The sequence below is a fragment of the Mustela putorius genome, unplaced genomic scaffold, assembly GCF_011764305.1.
Source record: "Mustela putorius furo isolate JIRA1106 unplaced genomic scaffold, ASM1176430v1.1 tig00004033_pilon_pilon_pilon, whole genome shotgun sequence".
NCBI lineage: Eukaryota > Metazoa > Chordata > Mammalia > Carnivora > Mustelidae > Mustela > Mustela putorius.
The window spans coordinates 3584223-3605194 of record NW_025422169.1 but is presented as its reverse complement, the minus strand read 5'-3'; the positions used below and the strand labels follow the sequence as shown (position 1 = coordinate 3605194).

Below are 20972 nucleotides of genomic sequence, written 5' to 3'. Positions count from 1 at the left end.
ACATATAAAGTGATTATTGAGAAGTTTGGACTTATCACTACTTTGTTAATTGTTTTCTGGTTGTTTTGTAGTTCTGTTCTCTTGCTCTCTTCCCTTATGACTGGTGACTTCCTTTAGTGTTATGCTTGGGTTCCTTTCTCTTTATTTTTTGTTATCTATTGTAGATGTATAAATGCATCCAGAGTACGCAGCAGTCTATACTAGCTTAATGGTCACTTAAGTTCAGACTACATTCTTAGTCCTCCTTCTCTATGTTATATATTTTTAATGTTCTATTTTTTAAAAAAGATTTTATTTACTTATTTTGGAGAGCATGAGAACATGAGTTGGGGGTAGGGTTAGAGTCCCTGGTGGTGGGACTCAATCCTGGGACTCCAGGATCACGACCTGTGCGGGAGGCAGCTGCTTAACCAACTGAGCCACCCAGGCACTCTATGGTATTTTATTTTATGTATACTTTTATGTAAGGAATCCAAGAATTTTTGTACATATAATTGATTTTACATTTTAACCTTCATACTAGGTTTACAAGTGGTTTTCTATTTACTTTTACCAGTGACTTTTTTTTTTTTTTCCTTTCATCATTTTCTTCAAGGCCCTTCTTTTCTGCTTGAAGTAGTCCTTTTAAGTTTCTTGTAAGGCTGGTTTGGTGGTGATGAAATCTTTTAACCTTTGCCAGGAAAATTCTTTGTCTTCTTCAGTTCTGAATGATAACCTTGCTGGGTAGAGTATTCTTGGTTACAGTATTCTTCCTTTCCGCACTTTGAATATATCATGCCTTCTTGCCTTCAGAGTATCTGCCTTATGGAGTTTCACTTCAACATAACTAGTTGTTTTTCTCTTGCCTCTTTTAAGACTCTCCTTATCTTTAATTTCTTATATTTTAATTATTTTGTGTCTCGGTGTGGACCTCTTGTTTTGGACTCTGCTCCCTGAACCTGGATGTCTCTTTCTTTCCTTAGGTTAGGGAAATTTTCAGCTATTATGTCTTCAAATAAATTTTCCACCCTTTTCTCTCTTCTCTTCTAATACAAGCGTTAGCATAGGTTAAGGGACCTCTGTGATAACATCAAGTATACTAATTTTTTAAAAAAGATTTATTTATTTTAGAAAGAGTGAGTAGGGGGAGGAGCAGAGTGAGAGAATCTTCAAGAAGACTACCTGCTGAGCACAGAGCCCAACACGGGGCTTGATCTCATGACCCATAAGATAATGACCTGAGTTGAAACCAAGAGTTGGATGCTTAATTGACTGAGCTACCCAGAGACACCCATGCTAATTTTTAAAGTTCTCTTTTCCTTTTGCTGTTCAGCTTCCAGGCTTTCTATACCCCATTTCCCACATGCTGATCTGTTATTCTATATCCTTTAATCTAGTATTGATTTACTCTAGTGTAATTTTCATTTCTGCTACTGCATTCTTTGATTGGCTCTTTTTTTGTATTTTCTGTCTGTAGAATTTTCACTGAGTTCATCTACTTTTCTCTCAAGTCTGTTGGGCATCTTTATGACCATTACTTTGAACTCTTTGTCAGTTAGATTGCTATCTCTATTTTATGTAGTTCTTTTTCTGAAGTTTTGTCTTGTTCTTTAGCTTGGAACATACTCTTCTCACTCTGACTTTTTTCTGTTTATTTCTATGAATTAGGGGATAAAGTTACTTTCCCTAGTCTTGAAGGAATGACTTTGTGTAGGAATGTCCTCTGTATAGACTGTGTATACCTGGGGTGCTCTGTGCTGTGGGCTTCTTGGAGGGATGGTTGGAGCTGATGCAAGTATAGGCTAAAGGGTCTTGGGGCATTCTGCACTATGGCTTCCCTGACAGGGTGGCTGGAGCTGAAGTGAACATAGGCTGGTATATCCTAGGGCAACTTATATCAGTTTGCCCTGGTGGATGGCTGGAGTTGGGGTGGGCATGGGTTAGGGGTGTCCTAGAGTGCTTTGCATTTGTGTTGCCAGGGCTAGATGGCTGGAGCCATAGTGGGTGCTGGCCAGAAGTGTCCTAATATGTATATACTAGAGCAGCCCTAGTGAGATGGCTGGAGGTGCAGCAGGCAGGAGTGGAGTTGCCTTAGAGGGATGGATGAAGCTGGTATACGCTGGCACCCCGGGGCTCCCAGAAGCAGCAGCTTGACCAGAGGGCCTGGACTCTGCTCCTCTCTGCACTATCCAAGTACAAGGGGAGCTTAAACAGTGGTTCTTGCCAGCACCTCTGATTTCAGGGAGAGTTTCAGCAGTTCCCCCCACTGTTCGGTGGACATTAGTAGGATTAGTAAATGGGTCTCCTTCACTTGGAGCCTAGTTGCGCTTTAAACCACTCTTCCTCCAGGTGGGCAAGTCTGCATGGCCCTCCTCAGCGCCATACCTCCCTCTAAAGTTGGTAGTGTTGGGCTCCCCTCATTACTGTGCCTCTATGCTTTGCTGAGGAGAAGCTGTCTAGTTGGCCCTAAGTTCTTCAGGTGGAATTATTCCTCCATATGTTGGAGTAGATTTGTGTGTCTATGGGAGGAGGTGAGTTTAGGCTTTTCCTAAGCTGTCGTCTTGGAACTCCTCTTTCCACTGGACCTTACTGATGATTCCAGGTCAGTGCTAGGAACACCTGCTACAGGAGAGCACACAATCCCACTCTCCCAGGGCCTTTTAGTTGTCCCACATCTTCCTTTTATGTCAGATTCAACACGTCCCTCTCACTGTGCTTGCTGGGCCAGCCTCCAGCAGCTCAGCCAGCCTTCTGTCTAGCTTTTTCTTTTTTTTTTTTAAGTCTTATTTTTTCCCTTAGCCTGCAGTGTGTCAGAAACCAGAAAACTAAGCTTTTGAGGGTTTCTATGTTAAATAAGTGTCAAACTGTATTTGGCGAAAAGAGGTTAAGGAGATTAAAGCACAACAGCTTTCCTTGAAGAAGGATGTGAAAAGATGGTGTATGATAGAGACATTTTGGACAGACACGCATTCATGAAGGAGGCTACATGTGCGGCTTCTATCCACTTCTTTCAGGTGTAGGCAGATACGTTCCCACAGGTGCATTTGAATGTTCAAGGAAGCATTCCCCTCCTTTCCTACCCAAGAGGAGAACATTCCATAAACCTTTCTAGCCGACCCGTGCAAAACCAAGAGATGTGAAGGAGGCAGAGAGAAAGCCGTAGTAAGATGCCAAACAGAAATCAGGGCAATGGAAGGGGACGAGAAAAGTGGACACGCGAGGGGCGATAACTGTAACTATCAGAACAAAGAACAAAATGAGGTCAGAACCGTACTGCTTTGGAGATGGGGGTTCCTGGGTTGATTGTCCTCACCATGGGCATAGAACTTCCTGCCACAAAACCACCCTGGCCCTTTCCCCTCACTACCGTGATTCAATTAACTGGACCGGGAAATCCAGATCTCTCAGCATGTGTTTCCAAAGAGTAAACTTTACCTGTACACAATTCCTTTGGAATGAAGGAACTGCAGACCGAGAATGATTTCAGCAGCATAGAACCTGGGGGAAGGAAAATCAAAGTGGAATATGGATGCATTAATGGAACGAAAGAAAATCCCCTTGTGTGTACACACAACTTCTATAATTTTGTTCAGTCCTAAAAAAAGAGAGATGTCATCCATTCTGTATGTGCACCCCCAGCCCTGAGAGGATGAAATAACGCCAGAATTTAGTCTTATCTGCACCTAGTGCTTATTCTTATACTTGAAGCTATGATTTTCCAACTGTTTTTATTTTTTTCTAATAAAACACCCATGGACACTAAACAGAATAGTGTAAGTAGTACAAGAAAATAATTTTCCCTTTTATTTTAAACTCTGCTTAGTGCCCTTAGACCTACATGCAGGATCATTCCACATAGATCTGAGTTGTTTATGGGCAAGAAATGTAGCCCGAGAGGTAAAGGAAGGATATTGGAAGATGGGAGTGAGATGCTGTTCCCCATCTCCAGTGATGACCGGCACCTGGAAGGCATTCAGAGCACGGCAGACAGCATGTCTCTGATGGCTTTCATGCCTTCCAGAGGTATGAGAAAGGCACGTTGAGAATCCTTTAGCATGAAAACTGCTTGATTTTTCTGCTTCACAGAAATCCCATAAAATTATCTCTGGGCACTTTGCTGATGGTTCCTGGAGGTGATGAGCTTAGTGGTATGCTAGGCAATGGCTTTGACAAAAAGTCATTTCACCCACGGGTTTCTGTAGGAGCTGGTGGGACCAGTCCATTTTTCAGCCCAGCTCAGCCTAAACCACTCAAGTGTGCATTAGGGGTGAGTGAAAGATGACAGAGCACCAGGGAAAGAAAGCTAGTTGTACCCATATTTTTAAGTGAGCCTCATGGCACAGTTTTCTCTTTTTCTGAATGTCACAGTGGTTTTATTATTGAGGAAACAGGGCCCACGGGAGGAGGAGTACCGGGGCTTTCTGTGGGACTCAGCTGCGTTACCACCTGGTAAATGCAGTCTGCCCATTTTCACTTGATGCCAGAAAAGGCGAAGATCTATTCTCAAGGAATAAATGCCTCTTCTGGTTTCATAATACTCATGTCCCTGGAGCCAGATGATTTATGCCTTCACATAGAGCTCCCCATTAGTAAAAGCCTTAGTTAAAACCTTTAGTTAAAGGTTCATCCCCATGACCACCTTTTAAAGATCTGTGTTTCATCTGACTACTTCTATTCAAGGGCCAATATTTGCTTCTGTGTTTAGATTATCTAGAAGCGTGACGTATGGGGGTAGCTTCTTAAGAAACCAAGTTGTTGGTTTCAAAACACAAAGAAATGAAACAAAACGGACTCCAGTTTAAGCTTCACAAACGGGGAACGTTACCTTGTCTGGTATGTCCCCAGGCAGTTGCCCTGACCCGGGACAGTGGCGTGCTGAGTGAGGCAACAGGAAAAATACCACATGGGAGGAATATTCTGTGCGTAAAGTAAGTACCTGGTACCTGACAAGAACAGTGGAAAAACCCCAAACCCTTCAGAAGGCTCTTACGTTGCTCTGGAAAGATCAAACTTGTGGCAGCTTTGGATGTGGTACATTAAGTCCCCTCCATTGAGATACTCCATCACAAAGAAGAGGTTTTCCTAGAGAAAAACAAAACCATTCCAAATTTCAGCTTTTTTAAAAAAAAAATAAGAAAACAAGGACTACTTTTTAAATGGATTTAGATTATTTCAGGGAAACTAATTCTGTCTTGATCACATCTAAAAAGACGGTCCCAGTAACTTAGCTGACATATAGCATTTCTGAACACCAAGAAGCTTGGGGCATATGGGAGGCGTACATGTATGTGTAACATTTGCTGGGACACTTGCTACTATGACTCAGCAGGTGGGTCACAGCCTGAAGGAGGGTCCCACTGGACTTCACCACCCGGCAGTGGGATGGTGTTGGGCACTTAGACTGCAGAAGTACTGAAATTGATGGTGTGTAGGATGGTAAAAAGAATACAGTTTGGGGCTCCAATTCCAGGTTCAGGGCTTGGAAGTATGCATTCAACACTCAGCTGGTAGTTCTGAACATATTGTACAGGTATGGCACTGTGGCAAGAGTGGGGGACGTGTGTTCCTGCCTCAGCCATGAGAGATGAAACACAGTCCTGCCTTCAGGAACCTTATGATTAAGTATCGTCTTACTTCTTTCCAGTCCTGATTTCTCTTGTGAGTCACAGCTAATGAGCCAGCTCGCTGTTCCTAACAGAAGACACCATGCATGGTACTAGGGCTGGTCCCTTTGAATGGTGGCCATCCAAAGCAAGGCTGAGGGGTCTTCAGGTTGTGGTTAGAGTATCAGACGTGACTACAATTGCAATGAGCCTGAGTTCCCCCTACTGTGTGAGACCATACTTCCCAATAAGTACTTTTATGGCATTTTGAGCATCTTGATTGAGTGTCCTCATGAACCACAGAATTAGTCATCCTTGAAGTGTGAAGACATTTAACATGTCTGTGCATGAATTTGCTCCTGAAAGTCTCACTTGGGTGATTTTTTAACAGAATTAACCTTTGAGTTTTGATGTGAGACTAACCAAGACCCTGGGGCATATGAGGTGATGGTATTCTGGTCTGACAGTGACGTACAGCCCGACATTTCTACTGGGAAACTAAATACTGGGGCTACTATCTCAATAGTTTAGGTGTTGTCCAGCTTTTTCTAAAGTGGACCCCTGATCTAGTTTACTGGTTCCATATATCTTCAAGTGGATCCCTTGCCATTATGGATAGGCTGAAATACTCTGCGGATAGAAGTCCTAACTTAACATTGTTATTTCACACGAAACTTGAAATTAATCATTTGTCCAATCTTCACACATCTGCTTTATCAGCAGAACATCTTTCCTTTATCTCTTATTCTTTTAAGTACTGTATGGACTTCTAACTACTCTTTAACATAAAACTATGAAGGCCTGTACATACACAGTGGTAGAATTGCCTCAATGCTCAGGAGAAGGAAAGATACAAAAGCTTAAAGTAAGGTCATTTATAACAGTGCTCAGACAAAAGGATCCTCAAGAGTTAGGGAGCTTGCAAATTCCTATAAAAGTTGAAAATTTGGAATTTATATATTGTCAGCTAAGATTATAGGCAAGAGGCCAACCTTAACTTCTATACAACCATGGCACAGTAGTCCCATCAGTTCTTGGGCTTACATCAGCTCTGCACCTAGCTGTGAAGGACTGGGGGCTGAATCTGTGGTGAAAGAGTCTAAGATATCCCAAGGCATGGTCATTGTTTACTCCCTTGGGCATTCCAAGAAGACCACACTACCATAGTGGTTATTAATTAAATGGTAATGGAGATTTAGAGCATCTTGGATGCCATACTTATCCTATTAAAAGATTTTATCTCTACAATAAATCTTTTTAAACCAATCTCTTCTAATTCTCATCTTTAGGTTAAGCCAGGGATACTGAAAAAAAGCCAGTCAATCCTCTTTGGTTATTTATGATGGTATATTGCTTCAGTTGAAGTGCTTAGTTTGGGCAACTACCAGTTGGGCTGCTTATAGGGGTTTAGGGCAGTCCATGCCTGGAGGTCCAGCTTTTAGGTGGGCAGGATGGGAGAAACCAGTCATCCTGCTAGAAGGTGCTACTCTTTTCTAGAGTGTTCTAGAAACTGTTTGGAAGTCTTGGAGCTACTCAACCAGGGAACTTTTGGGTCTACTCTGGGCCCAATGAGATGACTCTGTGATGAAATGAGAATCAATACATATAATACATACACAACACACAGTCCTAGGGTTTGGGTTTCAAGGATCACATTTGAAGGCTAGATAGATCTTTTAAAAATTGAGTCCCAAGTTCCAGTCATAAAAAGTAAATACAAATAAAAGAGACTCAGACTTCCATAAATGGCTGAAAAAAGAGTGCTCAGAGCTGAAGGTGACCTGCCACTAACCTGGAACTCTGTAGGATCACTCTCAAAAAGACAAATCTGCCCACTGAAAAGACTCCACATTGGCTCAGACAGAACTAAATCCAGAAGGACAAGACTCAGGGTAATGGTCAAGACCAGAAGCTTTGTCCTTACTGAGAGCTGAGTTCATGGTTCCTTTATTTGTGACCTTGGAGAAGTGAACCTCTCTTAAACCTCATCTTCTTTACTTATTTGCAAAATGGAGGAATAATCCCACTTCATAGGGTTGTCATGAGTATTACATGAGTCGATATATGTGGAGAGCTGGTTCAGGGTTAGCACTCACCATGCACTTGATAGTTGGTAGCTGTTGTTATAGGAAACAATTTGAAAAGCCAGTTAAAAAAATCCCAGCAGATCAGAAGAACTAACTAAATGGAGAGAGATTCCATGTTCATAAATAGGAATACAAGATTATCAAGATGTCTGTTCTTTCAAACTTGACCTATAGATTTAGTGAAATACCAGTCAAAATCCCAGTGAGGTATTCTGTGAATACCTAAAAACTGATTCTAAAGTTTACGCAGACAGTCAAAAGACCCCAAATGGACAAAAAAATTTTATGAAGGAGAAGAACAACGTTGAAGGACTGACACTACTCTTCTTCAAGACTTACCATAAAGCCACAGGAATCAAGACAGTGTGGTATTGGGAAAAGAATAGACGAGTATATGAATGGAACAGAACAGAATCCAGAAATAGACCTCACAAATATAGTCAACTGACCTTTGAAAAAGAAGCAAAAGCAATACAACGGAGCAAAGACGGTCTCTTCAAGAAATGGTGGACACCTATATAAGCAATTCCACCTTTCTTAATTTTCATTATGTCTTACAGGAAGAATTAACACAATGTCCAAAACCAAACAGTAGCAGATACTTCTCAGAAAAAGGACCTGCGTGGTCCTGGGGCTCTCGAAACAAAGAGGAAAGCAGGAGTCTAGATCTCCTCCCATGGTGTCCTATCTGTTCTGGTCACAAGCTGAGAGAAAAATGCAAAGCAGACTACTGAAGGATGTGGGCTTGTGAACCACACACAACAGTGTGGAACTCTCTTAATTCTGAGTAATACATGTTAACTGAAGCACGTGATTCTTTTGCGGAGGGAGACTTGACATTGTGAGGGTGTTGGGGGATGGGGTGCTCCAATCTGCCCTGGTCTCAGACTCTGTCAGCAGCTCCTGGCACAGCAACCATGGAGTCGAAATTCTTGTGTCTGTGCCATCACTGACCATCTGTGACCCGGAAGTCATGCCATCCCAGGCCTCAGTCTTTCAACCTCTGAGAAATGACGGTTATCAACTAAACTCTGCTTTAGTGGCCTCAGCACCCCCTGATTTTCACCATACATTTAATTTTTTTTCCCTTTGGGGATAAAGATGACTTAAACTACTGAGTACATAAGATCCATGGATCTTATGTACTTATGTACATAAGATCCATCCCTGATGGCAAAATGCATTTGAGAGGATGGGAAGCTTGCAAAATTCTTATGAGAAGTCCTTGTCTAGAAACAATGCATATACGAAATAAAATTAAAGAATAGAGGCAAGCCTTCTCTTGGAACTCTCCTCAAAGGAGGTAAGCGTTATGGCCCACCATGACACCCCAAAGAAGGCTCTACAATAGTGGTCGGATGACTTCTTCCCATTTAAGTAGTCTCCTGGTTATGCTCCTAGAACATGGCTATTGGTTGGGGGCAATAGGAAACATGTGTCCCATGGGTTAGAATAGGATGTGCCTTAACACTGTTATGAGCAGACATTGAGTGGCAAGAGAATAACTTGCTGATTGTTCTATTCTGTTTCTGAATCATGTATTTTAGTGTCTTAGAACTCAAGCAGACTTGCTTAAAGAAGAATGTCTGTGACTTTGGAAAAGAATAGAAACAATGGAGTCGAGTCTGACAACCTATAGGGTTATTGTCCCCAGTTTAATCAGTGAATTTTTTCTTGTGTATGTAGGTGGCAAAAACACAACATTCTGTCAAGGACTCCTTGGAAATGAGAAATTTATAAAAGAAAACTTGCCTTGCGTTCCCTGCAGGAGGAAACAAGCTGAGGGTCTTGTAAGCTCTGTTGGTATGAACTCAAACGGACTGATTCGTAAAAAGAGTATTCAGTAAGCCTTCCTGGTCTTTAGAGTGAGTTCTCCAAGTGTCCTTCCTTCATCCACTGATTTTATTAGTGAAACAATAAAAACACTGAGCATATTCCCATCCTCTCAGTAAAGTAAGTTTAGCTGGGGTTTGACAGTGCAATGACATTGTAGCCACTGGAAGAAGAGCCGCCTTAAATAGTCCTGAAGCACCTCTAGCTAACAAGAAAGTATTTGACATACCATTCAATAACCTTTACCAGTGTTCAGTCTATAAATATACCTATGGCATACATGCTGTTCTGTATGCCAGACTATAAAAACGAGAGTGACAGTTATGTATTGTTTTACTGTGATTTTCTGACAACTGAACATAGTTATTGATGTTTTTACTCTTAGATGGGTATTGGAAGTTCTGTAGCTCTTTTTTTTTTTTTTTTGGTGATTTAAAAAATGGTATTCATTATATTCTTATAAGATCACTTAAATAATATATATCAAGTACTTTCAAAAATTCAAAATAACCTAGCATTTTGCAAAGAATTCTTTGTCTTTGTGTACAAAGTACTGGGCTTTCCAGTTCCTACAAATATCTTTCATTGTGTGGCTGATGGAACCCTAAAGTTGGCTCTCCTATGTTCTTACAAAATATGAAATTGCTGTAGGGAGGCTCTACTATCTAAATACCTTTATATTTAGACGATTCTGGTCTGAATTTAAGACATTGCCTTGGGGCACCTGGGTGGCTCAGTGGGTTAAAGCCTCTGCCTTCGGCTCAGGTCACGATCCCAGCGTCCTGGGATCGAGCCCCGCATCGGGCTCTCTGCTCTGAGGGGAGCCTGCTTCCTCCTCTCTCTCTGCCTGCCTCTCTGCCTACTTGTGATCTCTGTCTGTCAAATAAATAAAATCTTTAAAAAAAAAAAAAAGACATTGCCTTTGAACCTCTACCTTCGTGCCTCCCATCATTTTACGCCCTCGTTGAGTCTTAACTCATAAGTGGACATACGGTCCCCTTCAGAGTGTGAACGACCTCAGACGTTTTTACTTCCACTTATTGTCCCCCCAGAAGAAGGGTTTAGTTGAGAATTACAACCTGGGAAAGTTGCCTTTCTGACACCCCCAGCTCTGTAGTCATGCAGAAATGGGAGGGGTTTCCTGTCTGGAAGAATACAGAGCTGGGGGCAGAGCTACCTGAGCTGTGTCCTCGGAAGGAGCACCCCACGTGGGGGTGGAGCTTGCTTCCGGTTGGCACAGGTGTGGGGCACACTGGGTGGTGGGCTCACCTGTATACTTACTCACATCTTATCAGTTTGGTCACCCCAACACTCAACTTCCTAGTTATGCATGTAGTTTGGAAGGGAATCTGGAGTATTATATCTATTGCTTTCTTCAATACTGAGCTATGTATTCCAACATCCTACAACAACAGGCTTATTTCCTTTTTCATTAAGGACACATCCTCAAACCCAATAGATAATCATATGTGTGCACGTTATATCTAACTAGGGAGTGTGTGTGTGGGAGGGGGAGAGAAATCCCTTTCTACAGACCAGCAAACTCCTTCATTAGGGCTGGAAAGTCTAATTAGTAAAATTCACTGCCTTTAATAGACCTATTAGTACATTTCAGAAATAATGTGCCTGAATTTCTAGAGGTCTGTATCTTGCAATGGGAACTCAGGCTCAGTTGCTATTTACTGGCTTAATTGTCCCACAGGGTCTTTTTGCATTAACTAACAAATTATTTCCTTTCATGACAAAGTACAAACAGAACTCCATTTCATGAATTTTAAAATTGTTTCCCCTGATAGGATTAGGTCTCTAATGAGAAGCCCTAGAGCAGTTAGGCCTATGGACCTCACCACTTGAACTGCCCGCGTTTAAATCCTGGCTCCCTGCTTAACGGGTGTTTGACTTTTGATGTGTTGCCTATCCCTTAAAGATCACCTCAATTTCTTTATCTGTAAAATGGGGATAAGAACAGTATCTACTGGGGCGCCTGGGTGGCTCAGTGGGTTAAAGCCTCTCTCTGCCTTCAGCTCAGGTCATGATCTCAGGGTCCTGGGATCGAGCCCCGCATTGGGCTCTCTGCTCAGCAGAGAATCTCCAAAAGTACAAGGAATGGCTAGAGCCTTGTACTCTAGCCTGTGTATCAATTTCAGAGAGGTCTGGAATAAGTCTGGTTCACTGATAAAATGAGTATTGCTATTTGTAGGGCTGGCATGGACTTTAGATTAAGTGTTTGATGTCAAGCAAGATGCTTTTTTTTTTGGAGGTCACCTAAATTGAAACTGGAAGGCTTAAACATTCTGACAAAAGTATGGCCACCCACAGGGCAGTCCTGTCTTCTGATTAGATACTTTTAAAGTCCTTTCTAATCAGAATAATATCAATAGACTCATTCTTTCAAAAGACTCAAAACTGAAAAGACCTAAAAAAGGAAGCATTGTTTAAATAGAAATCTGTAGTCACCATATGAAAGAAAGCTGATTGCATACAAGATCAAGGTGACAGATTTCATAAAACCAGTTGTGCAATTCCCATGGGGCTGTTCACAGACCCAGATGTCATTTAGCAAAGTTAAGAATCCTAGGGCTTTCAAAACACATCCTTTTAAAATATTATCTTATGCTTTAAACATTGACATTTTGTGCATGAAAATTCTAGAATTAGTGAAGGAGGGATTCCAAAAGTTATGCTAATATAATGTGTCTTCTATATGGCCTTAAGAATGACCACAATTCTTTTTATTAAGAGAATGAAAATGAAGAACACGAGAAATTATTTAGAGATGACCACTATTCAATATAGCCAAATACTAGGTAAATGAGAACGGTTGCCAAATGTTCTTAGATGAATGTAGACTTATAGCATTAAAGACATTAATAATATTATCAAACCAGTAATAACTTTGAAAATAAATGGAGAACTTTGCAAATACCCTGCAAATGAGGTCAGGAATATAGACTTCATTTCCAGGAGGAAAAGAACCATCGTAGTCCTTTTTCCTAGCTTTTTTTCCTTCCAAGGCTAGTAAGTTAATGTCATAAACTGTATACAAGAGAGGACTTGCAATGTCTGAAGAAATACAACTGGAATATTTATTACAAAGTATACCAGTACTTCCTTCAGAGTATCACATGTTAAGTCCTTAGTAAATGCTGTAATATGCAAGATCATAGTGTAACAGGATGGAGATTGAAGAATGGAATTAAACTCTTTGGGATATACCCTGATAGAGCCCATGGAAGGAGCTGGGAGGTGTATCCTGGAGAACAAAGAAGAGCTTGTCCAGACTAAAAGGAAATAATATACCTAAAGCTCTGTGCTTGGAATAGTATAAGAACTCATCACATGTTATTGTCATTATCTATCACCTAGGGAATAAAAACATTAATCTGTATTATACTCAGAGCAAGGATGGCCCCAACATTTGCAAGGTCCAGAGCAAGGGTACAAGTGGATGCCAATACCATATGCATAAAAATTTAAGTGTTAGGGGTGCCTCAGTGGCTCAGTAGGTTAAGCCTCTGCTTTCGGCTCAGGTCATGATCTCAGGGTCCTGGGATGGAGCCCTGCATTGGGCTCTCTGCTCAGCAAAGAGCTTGCTTCCCTTCCTCTCTCTCTCTGCCTGCCTCTCTCCCTACTTGTGATCTCTGTCAAATAAATAAAATTTTTAAAAATATTTTATTTAAGTGTTAAAAATCAGTTTATCAACAATTGCATTAAATATATTGTATATTTCTATACATACATACATACATACATACATACAGAGAGTGCTAGAGAGAGAGCAAGCTAGAGAGCTCCGCCTCTGTTGCTTGTGTCTAAGGCTTAAGTCATGAAAAGGATACTTATGTAACAAAATGAGTTGTGATTCGGATTTGGTGTTTAGGCACCTTGAAATCTCAGTGTCAATCCAAAATTAGAAAAATTATCTAGAAAAGAACACTGACATGTGATCAGCTAGGCTGACTCTTGGATGTCCATTTCCTTCACTGCTGCTGACCCCAAAATTTCAACTCTTATGCTTAAAAAACTTCTAAAAATATATCGATATAATTAACATACAATATTATACTAGTTTCAGGTGTAGAATACAGTGATTCAGCATTTGTATACATTGGGAAATGGTTACCACAATAAGTATAATTACCATCTGTCACTTTATAAAGTTTATACACTATTACAGACCATAGTCCTCTTGCTGTATATTACATCTCCATTATTTTATTTTATAGCTAGAAGTTTGTAGCTCTTAATCCCCTTCACCTATTTCTCCCCCAACCCCCTCCCAGAGTTCTGGCAACCACCAACCCATTCTCTGTATCCATAGTTTGGGTTTTGTTTTGTTTTGTTTTTTAGATTGCACATAAAAGTAAAATCATGTGGTGTTTGTCTTTCTCTGACTTATTTTACTTAGCATAATACACTCAAGGTCCACACATGTTGTAAATGTAAACATTTTATTCTTTTTTTCAGCTGAGTGGTATTCCATTACACACACACACACACACACACGCATATCTTCTTTATCCATGTAGCCATTGATGGCCACTTAGGTTATTTCCATGTCTTGGCTATTATAAATAATGTTGCATTAACATAGGAGTGCATAGATCTTTTCAAATTAGTGTTTTCATTTTCTTTGGATCAACAGCCAGAAGTGAAATTACTGGATCACGGGGCAGTTCTATTTTTAGATTTGTGAGGAACTACCATACTGTTTGGCATAATGGCTGCACCATTGACATTCCCACCAACAGTGCACAGTGGTTCCCTTTCTCCACATCTTCGCCAACTGCTGTTATTTTTGACTTTTTATAATCGCCATTCAGGCAGGTGTCAGGTGATATCTCATTGTGGCTTTGATCTGCATTTCCCTGATGAGTAGTGTTTAAACACCTTTTCATGGGTCTGTTGGCCATTTGTATGTCTTAATTGAAGAAATGTCTATTCAGGTCCTCTGCCCATTTTTCAATTGGTTATTTTTTATTTTTATATTGAATCGTATCTGTTCTTATACTTTAGATACTAAGCCTTTACTTGTTATCATTTGTAAATATCTTCTATCAGTAGAACCCCTTCAGTCCGTTGCCTTTTCTTTGTTTATGGTTTCCTTTCTGTACAAAAGCTCTTTAGTTTGATGGTGTCTCATTTATTTTTGTGCTTATTGCCTTGTCTGAGGACACACAAGAATGTCACTGAGACTAATGTCCAAGAGCTTACTGCCTATGTTTTCTTTTAGGAGTTTTGTAGTTTCTGAACTTAAATTTAAGTCCTTAATCCATTTTGACTTTATTTTTGTGTCTGGTATAACAAAGTCCAGTTCATTCTTCTGCATTTGACTGACCAGTTTTCCCAACCTCATTTAATGAAGAGATTCTTTTTCCCATTGTATGTTCTAGCCCCCTTTGTCAAAGACGGACTGTAAAAGCATGAGTTTGTTGCTGTACTCTCTATTTTTATTCTGTTCTATTGGGTCTATGTATGTGTTTTTGGGTCGATATTATTCTGTTTCATTACAAGACTTTGTAGTATACTTTGAATTTAAGGAGCATGATACCATCCAGTTTGTTGTTCTTTCGCCAGAATGTTTTGGTCATTTGACTTCTGTGATTTTATACAAATAAAAAATTTTTTTGTTCTAGTTCTATGAAAAATGCCATTGGTATTTCGGTAGGGATCGCAGTGAATCTGTAGATTGCTTTGGGTAGTATGTATGTTTCAAAAGTATTAATTCTTCTAATCCATAAGTACTGAATACCTTTCTATTTGATTCTTCTTCAGTTTCTTTCATCAAGGTCTTAGATTTTTCATAGAACAGGTCTTTCACCTTCTTGGTTAAATTTATTCCTAGATATTTTATTCTTAATGATTCCATTTACAATTGCATCATTGTCTTCATTTCTCTTTCTGCTACTTCAGTATTGATACACAGAAATGCAACAGATTTATGTATATTAATTTTGTATCTATAACTTTACTAAATTCTGATAGTTTTCTGGTGGAGTCTTTAGGGCTTTTTATTTATATAGAGTATCATGTTATCTGAAAATGGTTTTACTTCTCCAATTTGAATGCTTTTTACATCTTTTGTTTGTTGTGGCTAGGACTTCCCATAATAGCTTGAATAAAGGTGGTAAGAGTGAACCTTGTTGTCTTTTTCCCCGAGTAAAAAGGTTTACCTTTTCACTGTTGAATATGAGCTGTGAGTGTGTCATATTATGTTATGTTCCTCCCATAACCACTTTGTTGAGTGTTGGCTCTTGTTGAGTGTCTCACATCAGGCACGTTGGTCCCTGGGATCCACACCCATCTCTTGGTCCTTTGGGGAAAGTAGCTCTCTAGTGAGATCCCTATTTCGTGTTGCTGCCCTAAGGGTAGGGTTTTGTGAGACTGTCTCTGCCTCTCCTTTAGGTCTCAACATGGCCCTTGTATCCTTTCTCGTGGTGACACCTCATCTAGTTTTCATCTCTTCTTCAGGGTAAGGATTCCTATGTAGCTGTGGATTTTATCTGTGCACGGGAGGACGTGAATTCAGGATCTTCATAAGATGCCATCTTAGACCCCTTCCCCAATGCCTTGTTTATTGAAAGTCGCTTTAATAATGCTTTATCTATGGAGTCTATCATTCTAAGAAAAACAAATGAGCACAGCAGATCAAATTAGAAGCTCTAAGCAACCAAGATGTTCCCCAGTAGGTGAATATATAAACAAGCGGTAGTCTGTCCAGACAACGGAATATAATTCCGTGGTGACTGAGCCAGTACGTCATGAAAAGACATGGAGGCACTTTACATGCGTATAACTAAGTGGCAGAAGCCTGTGTGAAAAGGCTGTAACACCGAATGATTCCAACTATATGACATTTTGGAAAAGGCAAAACTATGGAGACTATGCCAGGAGTGAAGGGAAGATTTCTAGAGCAGTGAAATGATGCTGCATGATCCAGTCATAGTGGGTATATGTCCTACATTGATCAAAACCTAGATGATGTTCAATACAAAAAGTAACCCTGATATAAACTATGGACTTTAGTTAATAATAATAATGTATTAGTATTGACTCTTCGGTTGCAACAAATGTATCACACTGAAGCAAGATTTAAACACAGAAACTCCGGGCACTGCCAGGGAGGGATGAGACGGTCTACTTTCCACTCAGTTTTTCTGTAAACCTAAGTCTGTTCTAAAAACAGTCTATTAATTAAAAAAAAAAAAAAAAAAGTAGCTCTAGGCTAGCCAGTACATTCAAAGTGCTGCTAATATATAAGACTAGAAGAAAAACATGCTTAAGATTCATCCTCACATGGAATTTGTACAAATATCAATAAAATAATGGGCTGAAGAATATGGAGACTAATAAAATTCTAAATTCTAATAGAGTTTATATGTCCTATAAAGGTAGAAATTTATACAAAAAGAAGGTAGAGCTCGCAGGTTTTATGTAAAATCTTCCTTGAAAATATGACTTCCAGAAACATTTTTATTTACTTTGGTTGATAGCAGCTACTTAATCAAAATATTTGTAACTGCTCTTCTAGAAAAAAAAATTAAAGTAGAGTTTCATGGAGAATTATTGCTTATCTTTTACTATCCTTTATTATCTGTTAACCTATTAAACACTTAGGATTTAAGAGCTCATTCACATTCTAGCTAAATGCAAATCCTTATAAAGTGGGTAGAGGAGGTACACTATCAGTTTTATTTCAGTTTATTTCCCTAAAACCCTGCCAGTTTCCATCCTTGCAAACTCCCCTCCCCGTTTCTCTTCAGACTCTGGCCCTTTGACGGTATCTCACAGTTCGCGCTCTGTCTTGTACGCAATTGTTACTGGTGCCCCTGCTGCTCACATGTCAAGCCTTTTCTATGTCGTCTTGTGCTCATTCCCATTTCTGTCCCTGTCATTGTCAGCCTGAGAAAGGTTCCTTCTTTCCTGGAATGGTTGCAACCATGACGCACACAATCCAATTTTCTCTCCTGCCTCCAGCTTTCCGTTCATATCCTAGATGTGCCCCTCTCCTTACCACGAGTTTGCTATATGCTTTATCCCCAACCTCTTCATTTTCCAAAATCTTCCTCCATGAATTCCCCTCTTGTCTGGCTTCTTCCTCTGTCACCAGAGTCCTCCATTAACCCTTGAGCCATGTGATCACGCGCTGTCTGAAAGACTTCTGTATAACCACTGAGTCTACCCACCTGTCACTCAAGACCGACCTAGTCTCTCCTCCTCCCACTAGATGCTTCCTTCTGTTCCTCCTAAACAGCCCAGTCAACCCCCTCACCACTCTGGGTATAGTCCTCTCTTTCTTGAAATCCTTCCCTGTCCATTTATCTTTCTCCTCTGATTCCCCCTCACCCCCACACTGCCCTCCCGGAGGGGTCTTTGTCATGTACATTTCCTCTTCTTTCTCCGACTACTTCCGGCTTGGAGGGGGGATGCTCTGGTTTGTTACTTGAACCTCTTCTGTAGGTTTATTACAACTCACATAGGTTCCCATAGTTCCAACTCCTGCCTGTTTGCAGAGTCTCACATGTACCCTTTCCCAGTGTGTACTCATAATCCCCTTAAATGCAATGTGGTCTTTGGTTTTGCTAAAGAGACAAAAGATGCAAAACACTCACTTGTACTAAACCCACATCAACAAACCAAGACTTAATATCTAACTGAACGGCAGTTTCAGCCTCTCTTGGGAATGTAACTTTTAACCAGCCAACCTGGAATTATGCGGCCACCACTTGGGAGGTAATCTGCATGATAGGACCCCCCCCACCCTTCCTCCAAAAGAAAGTGACTTTGCCTGAAACAATACACGTTGTCTTTGTCTCCTTTCTATTTGCTAGCTGGGGTGTTACCTAACTTGTAAATCATTGGATAAAACCAATGTGATCTTTAAATTTATTCAGTTGAATGTTTAAGAGATTTGGTGGTAGTGAACTCCTGACAGCATTGGACACAATAGGAAAACCACAGTGTGATAACCCTGAATTCTGAGTACCCGCACCACCCCCTCCCCCATTTCTGAGAGCCCTGGGTAAGTTCCTCTCAGTTCTGTTCTCTTACATTAAGCTCCTGATCTAACTGGCTCTTGGTCGGTTTTACAGAGGCAGCCGCTGGTACTTCAGGTCACAATGCTCATTTCATTGATGGAAACACCCAGTCCTTGATTCTGTCCCAAAATCCACAGGGGAACTGTTCAGGGTAGTTGGCAGTTCCCCACTTCTGTGGAGCTGCCAATCCACAGTCTGCCTTTGCTGAGATCTGCTGAGTCAGCCCCTCACCCAGTTCAAGGTTCCAGGGGGGACCTGGTACCACAGCACAGGAGGCTTTCTCTTGGCCAGGATGTAGTCACATCTCTTGCTTACTCCTGATAGAGTGCCCATGTTTGTTTGTTTCGGCATAGGACCCTCTTTGGGCCAGGATGTAGTAAAATCTCTTGATTCCTACGAATATGTTAAGGCACATCTAATATGTTAAGCTTTTTGTCTAGCTTTATGTAGATAAATGCTGTTGCTAATGGGTGTCTCTGTCTATTCCCCAATGGAATGCTTGCCACCTAACTCAAAAACTCTAACGTTAGGTTAAAACGTCTATGCAATGGGGCACACCATTGTGTGATGAAAACCCCACACAAACCCCAACCCAGCAGCTGCTCATCCCCCTTGGGTATTAGCTTGGGGCCAAGAGTCTTACTTAAAAAAAAAAAAAAAAAAGGATCCTTAAATTCTAATAAATTAAGCATGCTGCCTGAAAGCACACCTGCTTATTTTATGTCTCAAAACTTTGCCCCTGGAAGCTATAAATATCTATAAAAATGGCAAAATCTTACTACAGACAAGCTAGGATTCTAATGACTATTATGGGGAACATTACAACAGACAAGATCATTCATTTAAGAAGTGTACTTGAAAGCAAGAGTGGAATACGTAAACAGGTTGGAATAGCTATTTTAATTTATATGCATTTTTAATGCATTTAAAAAGGCTTCAAGTTTCCAAAATTGCTTTTTAAAAAAAAAAATTATTGCGAATGGCTAATGAAAAATTAAAGACACAAGGTAGAACTGATGGGACTCTTCCTGCTCCCCCTACTCTCCTTTGCCTGAGTGTTCTACTGGTCCTCTGTCGGAACTGTTTCCACTCTGGAGCGACTGTGAAACAGTTTTTTTTTTTTTTTTTAAAGATTTTATTTATTTGAGACAGAGTGAGAGAGTGTGTGAGAGGGGAGAAAGTCAGAGGGAGAAGCAGATTCCCCGAGGAGCTGGGAACCTGACATGGGACAGGATGCTGGGACTCCGGGATCATGACCTGAGCCAAAGTCCCTTAACCATGTGAGCCAACTACTTTTTAAAGTAAAACTACTTAAGGTTATGGGAGACTTTCCTCAGGTGCCTTTTGTTCCTTGGTCCAAGACTGAACTAAGGGCCACAGATTAAGGACTTCTTAAACCCAGGGAGGATACACACAAGTTTTCTGAACAATTTTGAGTCATTACCCCAGGTTTCCAGATCTTGATCAGCTTGTGCACCCTGCTGGTGGAAAACTCAGATGCAAGAAGCAGGGTTGTGTAACCTTGTGGGTGAGAGCAAAGATTATGACCTTCCAACATGGTCCCCCAATGGACCAGAAAAAGCTGGCAGAGTACTGACTGATTTTTAAAAAAATCGTTCTTGGGGATGCCTGGGTGGCTCCGTTGGCTAAGAGTCTGCCTTCAGCTCAGTCATGATCCCAGGACCCTGGGTTCGACCCCCACATCGGGCTCCATGCACAGTGGGGAGCCTGCTTCTCTCCCTGCTTGTGCACGTGCTCGTTCTGACAAATAAAAATCTTACAAAAAAAAAAATCCATTCTTGGGGACTTCCAAGCCCACATTGATGGGTCTGTTATTCAGACATGAACATCATTTGTTGGATGAATGTATGACAGACTTTTAAGACTTTTAAGGAAGCTCTCTTCCCAAGGCATTCTAGGTTCCATACGATAAACGAGGCCACCCAAACTGTTCTCGCTGCCCTGTTTGTAAATGGATGATCTCCTGAGATTAGCAGATTAAATAAAAGGTAGAGAATGGGAGGGGAGGCGATCAGGTTGGATGAACTTGGGACCATCACTGAACACTTTGAAAGGACTTTGAAACGGGATTGTAAACAAAAGTCCACCGAGACACTGTGCTTCCTGCTACGACAGCTCCAAGGACACGCATCTATCCTAACACTGGGACCCTCCCCACATCACCCTCCCCTAGGGGTCCACACCATCAAAACAGTGGCCCTAGGGTCAAGCATCTGGGACACCAGAAAAAAAAAATGTTCTCAAAGTTCTATGCAAATTCTTCCACATCAGCTCAAATGAAACAGATGTATCCTGCACAAATATTAGTAAAAAGTTTTAGCCATATGAGCAGGTAACCTCCCCTTGTTATGTCTGCTAGGAAAAACCACCTAGATCCAGCTTCTTTCTAACCTAGTGCACTTTGGACTATA

At 40.9% G+C, this 20972-nt stretch overlaps 1 protein-coding gene across 1 annotated transcript in view; it reads right to left on the bottom strand.

Annotated features, from left to right (window-relative positions):
* The window catches only part of PRKCQ (protein kinase C theta), a 125590-nt gene that overhangs the window by 32749 nt on the left and 71869 nt on the right, over window positions 1–20972 (bottom strand). Inside the window, exons 12-13 of the mRNA XM_045072353.1 lie at window positions 4970–5061; window positions 3415–3477 (exon numbers count right to left, since the gene is read on the bottom strand). Coding sequence (XP_044928288.1) covers window positions 3415–3477; window positions 4970–5061 — 155 coding nt within the window. The remainder of the gene's footprint in view (window positions 1–3414; window positions 3478–4969; window positions 5062–20972) is intronic.